Genomic DNA, 8,917 nt, shown 5'->3' on the forward strand with positions numbered 1-8,917 from the left:
CCCCAATTACATAATTTAAAAAAGTGATGGCATAAAACAATTGTCCTGTAAATCACCGATTCCTAAAGTGGATGCTACCACCCTCAAGGGATTGGTAAAAGACACATGGCAATGCTGGAATGTAAAAGATGGTAGAGGTGTTGGAATACAAGGGGGTCAATATAAGCATTATAACTTATACCCATCCGAAAGGGGAAATAGTTTAAAAAGTTTGGGAAATGATGCCATAAATGAAAAGCCATAAAAAATATCAGCTTAACAAGAAAATATGTTAGACACATCTGTAAAAAAAATGTTAAAATTCCAAACAGTTAAGTAAACAAGAAACAAATGATTCTAAAGCAATAATTTTTGGAAAATTGTTTACATTTGTCTCAATGAACATTTTACAAAGTTAAAAACTTGAACTATATCTCATTACGAAATAGGAATGAGCTTATACAAAGTAGATGGAGGAATAGAATTGAATATATGATAATCAAGAGATATAATACTGAAAATTCCAGATGTTTGATAGATTTTGTAGTGATAACAAGTTTTCTTTGGCATTTGAAAACATGAATAAATATCGTTTTGACTTCATTGTCAAAATATCATAATCAATTAGGTCATCTGTAGAATTCGAAAAATTATATATATTTTAAACAAACTCGTTAATTCTGAGATGTACTCTGATTCCAACTTACCAGACAAAAGCAATTTCAAAGTATCGATTACTTTTGAAACGAGACTGTTAGTTTTCAGGATATTGTGTTATGGATTTTTATAGGTCAAGTCACATTTGCAAGAAAGAAATTTTATTATTCAGCCATTTTGTAGATCAGATATGAAAAAGTTTTTGTGTAAGGTAAAAAAACTTATCAGTCAACAATATTTAAGTAAAAAAGTGAATTAAAAGTCTTAAATGGAAGAAAATAGCATCAGTATAAAGAAAAAAACTTTCAAAATCAATATCGAGAATAATTTTGTGTGTTATAAAAGCAAAGGAGGTCTAGTAAAGTATTAAGAGCGACTTTTGAATGCAGGATCCAAGGGTTTTCTTTTGTATATAATAATTATTTCCTATCAAATATTTAAAATAAAGTAAATTCTAATTGTTACAGGTAAAGTTGCATTAATTAACATGATTCTCTTTCATTTAATAAGAATAATAAATGTAAAACAGTATAAATATTTTTTCTAGTTTTTACTCTATTCGTTGTTTATTCTATTCATATTTTTGAATGTTGAAGTCTAATTGAATGGTTATGATGATACTGAACTTTTTGGTAGGTGTTTTATTTTTGTGTGTGTGTATATATATATATATATAACTTATTCAATATAAATGTCACATGATGATTTATCACATATCATATTGCCTGACGATTTTACCCTTGAAACTATTCAATTGTATTAGCTTTTTTTTTTTTTAGCTGCTTTGCCTTTATTTTATTATGTTGTAATGAATAATGATTATCTTTTAGGTACCTACATTACCTAGATATACATCTCAAGTAGTTGGGAGATTTATAAAAGTAAGCATTATTTTTTTCCGTCATTAATATTTTCAGTTAGAAAGATTGATAAGTATTGCTTTCTTTATAGCCACTAAGTCAACCTTATCACGATTTAGCTACCGCATACACTACGAACAGTCCGGATGAAGTTAGAAATATCGTCAACAGGCACTCGGATACGTTCTTGCGGGTTAATTTAATCTTCAGACTTAGCATTCACTTTATTGAAGTTAAATGATAGTTACATTAAATTCTTTTCGTTTGTAGGATAATAATATGGGGCTAGTTAAACAATGCTTAGCTTCACTTTATAAGAAGAATATTCAAAGACTTACAAAGGTAAATTTTGATATTTTGAAGTATGTCAGTGTTGCATCTTGAATTTATTTATTTTTTATCATTTATAGACATTTCTTACGTTATCCTTAAGCGANTCACCTTTTAATAATAAAGGGTACTCGCTTACAGCGATTGTAAGTTAAACACAGAAAAAAAAAGGTTTTAAACTAAGTGCACGAATTGTGTGCTAAATCCAGTAGAAATTTCTTTAATTATAATTAAAAATTAGATGTAGAATTTTTTGGGGCTTTATTAACATTTAAAATACTAAAAAATCTTTAATTTATTTAAATTTATTTAGGAATCAAAATAGGAAGAAAGGTTACTCTTGAGTTCACACACCAAGTGTGCGCTAAATTCCTTATTTAAGAGGAAATACGAAGTGTAATTTCGTGTGTTTGCTAGTGTGTTGATCCCTCATTATATTATATAAGTAATTTAAGGGTGGATCAATAAATAATCAACCGGAGCAACCAACCGTGTTGTGGCATTTTGCTGATTATTTATTGATCCACCTTTATATTGTTATAGAAATATATTTTATTATGTTCCTATTGTTATCAATCCTTCGTAGCCTATCACTACCTGCAGTTTTATGTAACATTTTTAATAATAAAAATAAATATAGAAATTTGAAAATTGGCAAGAAAATTCCGGTCGTTAAACTGGATGGTTTTATAACGGGGGACGTTAAACCGGATGGATAGGGAACTTGGCGTATTAACTAGCAGTGAAGTTCCTACTTAACAAGTGGCAAAAAATAGGAAAAAACTTTAAGAGACGTCGCTTCTAACTGGGTCGATGTATTCTTGTGTGGTTAAGTTTTAACAGTAATATTACTTGCTGTGTACTCGCACCGTATTATTATATAGTACGAGTTTTTACTTGTAGGAATGCAGATTGAAGTAAAATTTTACTGAAATGCAAGGTCGATGGTATATTAAAACAGTTTTAAAAAGTGTGTTATACGATGAATGAACATGGCTGTAGTAATTTAAATTTTTGAAACAATGCCGCCTTATCTGCTATCGATTTTTCCTCTATTTTACGCCATTTTTTTTCCTTTGTTTTCCTATAATCATTTGTTTATTTTTCCTGTTTTTCATTTACACTATCATCCGCCGCTAAATTAACTTTCTAATGATTAGCCAACCATTGTAAACCATGGTATTTTCACTGTTTTCCTTAATTGGAGTGGATCCTTTTTTTTTAAACTTCTGGTAAATTAATTGCTAATTTTCCCACAACAATTTATATTTCAGTGTTTTTTATCTAATTTTCATCACTTAGAAAGTTTATAAACCGGGAAGTTTCCAAGTACAGTAGGAAGATAACCTTGAAGATTCACTCGCGCGTAAGGGATTTTTGCAGTTTAACAGAGGAAGGAGGATCAATCAAGTGGATGATTTATCACTCTGATTCTCACAGTCTGATGTTAGTGATATTTTTTAACGAGATTTTTTTTTTAAATCTGATATCAAAATATCACAAATTTTTAATGGTTCTTAACAGTTTTTTGTATTAAAAAAACAGGAACAAATGTGCCCTGATTTATATAACCGTTACAGAGTTACTATCAAAGTAGAAAAAATAAAATACTCCTGATTTTCTCCATATTTAAAAAAAAAATAATAATATAAAACATAACCTAGATTCATCTGGTGTTTTTAATTTATTATAGAATTTTTTAACATAAAAAAATTCGTGTCTAGCCAAAAAATCCAACGATTTTCCGTCTTAGAATCATAAAAAATTCAATTAATACAGGCTCAAAGTTGGTAGATTTCTTAAATATGGAGGTTTATTAATATAAATGATGGGTAAATTTAGTTAAATAATAATATGTATTGTTAAAATAAACTAATTTCTAAATAAAAATTCAAAATTTCAGAAAAGAAAATTAGAAAATTCAAGAAATCTTTTTTGTTATTGTGCTCCAAGGATTTCTTAATTAAAATTGCTGAAGAACAAGTGTCGAAAATTACGGGTTTTAACTCGACATTTAGACAATTATTTAAAACATAATTAAGGAGCCAAAAATAGTAACTATAGCAAATTAATTCTATAATAATTCGCATTAATTAGCCATTTAATTAAGGCACTAGGCGTTAAATTAAGACAGAAGGAGAGATTATAATGAGCGAAAGTACAATAAGAGGAGGAAGACGGATGGAGTCAAGTTGTGAAAGAAAATGAATGGGGTAAAGAAAAGTCGAAATGACTTACCTATGACAGCCGCTAATGCGGGTAGGACTAGCCCTACAGATATAAGACATTTCATCTTCCTTCTCGACTTGTAATCAGCCTTTAAAGGCGCACCTGGCCGACTGACTGTTCTGTCTGCAAAGAGATGATAACAATATTGGTCAGTGATGAACTGGTTGGCTGATATATGTGGGACAAAGTCCTACTTAAACACGAACCGATCCCTTCCCCGACTTTGCTAGGTGGTCCAAACCGGGATTACCCGGCTGTGACATCATATCCGTTATCTTTCTCTACCCTATGCTGACAGGGAAATTTCTAGCAAATGGGGCTTTGATAGGTGCCGAATGCCGAACGTCTTTGTTTTTTTTCTCTTTCTAGATGTGACGTCACGTTCTTACAGACATTCGAGAAAGCGCAACGGACTTTATCGATGGAGCTCTCTTTCTACGCGTCACCGAGCTTATTATTTATACGTTCTCCCCCAAAAAATGTTCTTTAAATAGTAACATTCTCTAGAAAAATGTGGGTTTGAGAGTGCAGTAGTCTGTAAATTATGCAAATTTATTTGTATTTTGCTGCCAATTGTGTAAAGAGGTACAGTACCTTGTGTGAAAGTTCTTTTCCTTATTTGTAACGCGCTTAGGCATTACCACCATACACATATATTAATTACTGTTCAGGTATTACCATAATAAATTACGGTATACCTGAACAGGTGCTCCTGAACGTACTCATCTACCGGTATACCTGAACGTATGAATGACAGAACTCTATTTTTTCATCCACACGTTCAGATATACCGGACTGGCGCCTGTTCAGATATTCAGGTATACCGGTACGTGTTTACCAGATAAAAATTACTTAATAATTAAGTTAAATCGACCAATTGTTGTTCGATAATTCGATTAGTGTACAATTAAATGTTAATGGCGTAGAAAAAATGATTGCATTTAAATGGTTACATACTTGGTTTGTTGTGTAATTAGTAACTTAATTTAGCCTGTGTTTTGTTTTTAACTGGATTTTTTTAAAATAGATATTTCACTAACGTCTATTTAACACATCATCCGTGATATTCCGCTTCCATTTTTACTGAATTGAATATTTACTATTGAAATTGCTTAATACCAATACAGATTAAAGATGATAATTTCGACAATTAAAATGAATTTAGCGAGAAGAAATGAAATCAGAATTTAGTTTTTTAATGTTAAAATTATAATAAACGTCACTTTAATTACTATCAGATCTTAAGACAAGAATTACTTATGATGATAATGATGATGATGATCAATTCTAATTTAGATATTTTAAATACACTAAAATTTCTCAGATTATTAGAATTTATGGGAAAATTAATTAATAAAACTAATTGGGCACTTTAACATTGGGCATAAATTTATGCCCAATTTCAAGATACTCTTTCACTAGAGAGCAGTGAAATAACATCTCAACTTGTTGAGTTAGCGCACATTTTACGTCATTTTGACGTCATTTTTAAGCTTGTTAAGTGTAAAACTGAAGTGGTGACGTAAAATTGACGTTAATCTCCCCTTTCTGGGAGAAAGAATGCGGCTTATGTAAATTAGACTGTATTAAACTATAAAACATACCATTGCTAATAATGATAACGGTTGATAACATTAAGCGGTTTTAGGTAAATAAGAATACAATTAGTGGACATTCTGATTTCATTAATTAAAATATATATATATATATATATATAATTTTGTTTGCTCACTGATTTTGCAGCACTAACTTTACCTCATCTAGGGCAAAATTGAAGTAAAATCAGCCAATAATTCCAAATATTGTCAACAAATAACAGCTAAAACATTTAATATTGATAATGATAGATCGTAAGACAGCTTTAAAATATCAATTTATCCGAAGTTAACGCTGAATATAATCAAAACATTAGCTAATTCTGTTAACATTAAATGATTGTTAATGATATCGTGATTATAATAAGCGGGTTCTATTCTACACAAGGGCGGATTTAGAAGTTGCTCGGGGAATCATCCCCACCCCTTCTGGGGTTTCCACGAAATTTATCATAATTAAAATAATTTTTGTTATATTATAGTTTCAAGACCTAAAAAATATATTTATACTTTTTCATTTGACATCATTTTGTATGTTCGTTGTAAATCTGCAGGTGTAATGTCAAAATGACGTAGAACTCACAACCACTAACACAACCAATCGGACGGAGCTTGATATATTGCTCTAAGAAATTCGTGTAAAATATCTCTCAGATAAATTTGATTAATAAAATAATGTTTGTAAGGGGGTGATTTAAATGTTTTAATACAAAACACAGACACTTGTGACGCGTGTATGCACGTGTTAACACGCATTTGCCACGACTGGGTGGCGAGCACTCATACGTGGATTCAGTTAAATGGCGCTCACATATGTCATATTGTGACTTAACGACTGCGTAATACGTCGAATCCTTTGTTTATTTAATTACTCAATTGTAATTAAACTAATAAATAATTGATTAAACAAAATTAACTGTTATTTGTACAATGTATTTGAACCTATTCTAAGCTTCATACATTACTTTTCATTGATGTTTTCGCAGTCATTACATTAACAATATCCGATATATTAGGCTTACTTTTATACTGTTTACGTGTAATATTTACATGAATCATTACAGAAAGAAGTTTTTATAATTCGTTTAAAACATTTATCAGTTTATAATAATTAAAATATGGGGTAACATGTGATAGTTGTAACACTAAACCAAGTGTTTCGCAAGGCATTTAACAATTTAGAAACCCACAATTTAACCGACCAATTTTATTTTTTGCATAAATTGTGTAATGTTTAACCGTTACACGTGTGAAATTTAAGTCTGATTTCAACACTTTAAACTGTATTTCCACAGTTTAATGCAGATATACTCTGTATACCCCCTCTTTATTTAAGGTCATATACCCCTCCATGAATGTCTGCAGAAGGGTAAACGGGACATTTTCCCTCTTCTGGGATCGAGTATGGGATCCATGGGAACAAAGTGCCCCATAAGTATCCAAAACACCAAAAATATTAAGCAAATAAATAAAAATTTATTGATTTAATTATTTGTCTTCAAGTTTCTGCGCCCCGGAAAGTTTCATGCGGATGTTCGTGCCCCTGTCTATTAGATTAATTAATGTACATGGGGTATATCCTACTCTGCATACCCTGTGTGTAGACACTATACAGAGATTATTATTAAAAAATAAAAGTGAAAAATTCAAAAATATAATGGGATCAAGAATATAATCAAATTTAAATAGAAAAGTGTACATAATTTTAACATGCGAACGAAGCTACAAGTGATAAGTGTAGGCTATTGTACTAAATGCTATTGTTATCCGCCATTTTAACTCATCGATTGTTAATTAATTATAATTATCGTGTTAAATTTTAATTATTAAGGGAAAAATAAAACGTTATTAACTAGTATTTACGAGGAAATTTCTATATTTGGTTTGAATCAAATATCAAAATGGTAACCTTCGATAAATTTACACGCCGGCTTAAGGTCAAGTTAAACTATCCTGTTTTAAGAGATACCGGTTTAGGGAGGGTTTGCTATTCCGGGTTCGGGTTTACTACAAATAATTTCTACAGTTTTAATTGATTATTTACAAAAATAAATTGCAATTATTAGTAAATACTTAACGAGTGATTTTATTTTATTTATGGGGAGGCATAATTAATTTTAAATGCTTGCGATTTTAATAATTTAATGGTGTTTTGTACGATTCGGTATCCTGGTATACGCCATTTTTGTTTCAACCCCCGAAACGGCGGATACAGTAATGTACCGGTACAGCAAATGAATTCTTTGCGTTTTCGAGTAAGAATTAAGAAAATTTACTTACCGAATTCCGATCTCCTCATTATCTTGTTGTATAAATTCCTGTTAGGGATGTATTTTTCTTATGAACCAACACCATTTCTGCTCACACAATCGATGCGACAGGGCAATCAAATAACGTCCATCTCTTAAGACGTTGAACGTCCATGTGCTGTCAAGACCCAGTTCTAAACTCGACTAACCTATTTTTTACATCACTTGTTCCGCCTGTTTGCATTCAGTGCCAAGGGCATTCTATATCCAACTGGTTCTTGTGTTTTGTATACTCCTGACGTCACTGGTAATTTGCTAATGGTGACTTATGTAACGGAGGGTTCTTTACATTTTTTCATATGTATCACTCTTGTCTGATGTACCCTCTTTTTTAACATGAAATTCACTGGTGTGTATGTGCTCTTGTTGCTGTGTTTTCTGTGTATACGTGTGAGGCGTAATATGAGCTACTGACCCAATTCGTTCTTTATAAAATTGGGCTTTTTGAAAAATTTTAATTGCATAATTTAAAATAACATTTATCTTTTTGTTCAGTATAAACCTGCCAACGAAAAAAATGGCATGTTTCTTTCTTATCCGTTGTTTCATAGTGAAATTCGAGCGATTATACAATAAATTGCAATTAAATTGTCTTAACTATTATAATTACGTAACGTAAACTAGTTATAGAGAAAATTAATTTTTTAGAAAAAAAAAACTTAATATTGTGTACACGGGTTACTGTATACAGGAAAATTTAAGATATGCTAATGTGTAATTCCCAGAAAGGCTAAGCAAATTACATGAGGAACGAGAACGTGAAGACGATAGGGACATTTTTTTTTTCCTGAATTAGCTACTCAATAAACACATCTGTACTTTGTAAATTACAAATTACACGGCAAGAATTTAAATTATTTACTTACCAGAAGGCAGTTTTCTATATTTTACAGGTCCGAGAATTACGGAAGATACCGTAGGAACCATAGCTGTTGGGGGTTTCGAATTTTCATGATCG

The 8,917-nt window shown here is 30.8% G+C and overlaps 1 protein-coding gene across 1 annotated transcript; it reads left to right on the plus strand.

Moving 5' to 3' along the window:
- Positions 1-1,466: 1,466 nt before the first annotated feature.
- On the plus strand, positions 1,467-2,151 carry LOC111616110 (COP9 signalosome complex subunit 3-like; the record flags this gene model as incomplete). Its single annotated transcript, XM_023357535.1, has 5 exons — positions 1,467-1,517; positions 1,588-1,689; positions 1,767-1,838; positions 1,907-1,972; positions 2,140-2,151. Coding segments are annotated over 5 exons (303 nt in total), but the record flags the coding sequence as incomplete, so codon positions are not given.
- Positions 2,152-8,917: the final 6,766 nt, after the last annotated feature.

This window comes from Centruroides sculpturatus, unplaced genomic scaffold, assembly GCF_000671375.1.
Source record: "Centruroides sculpturatus isolate CEXI.00-Female unplaced genomic scaffold, Cexi_2.0 scaffold2972, whole genome shotgun sequence".
Lineage (NCBI taxonomy): Eukaryota > Metazoa > Arthropoda > Arachnida > Scorpiones > Buthidae > Centruroides > Centruroides sculpturatus.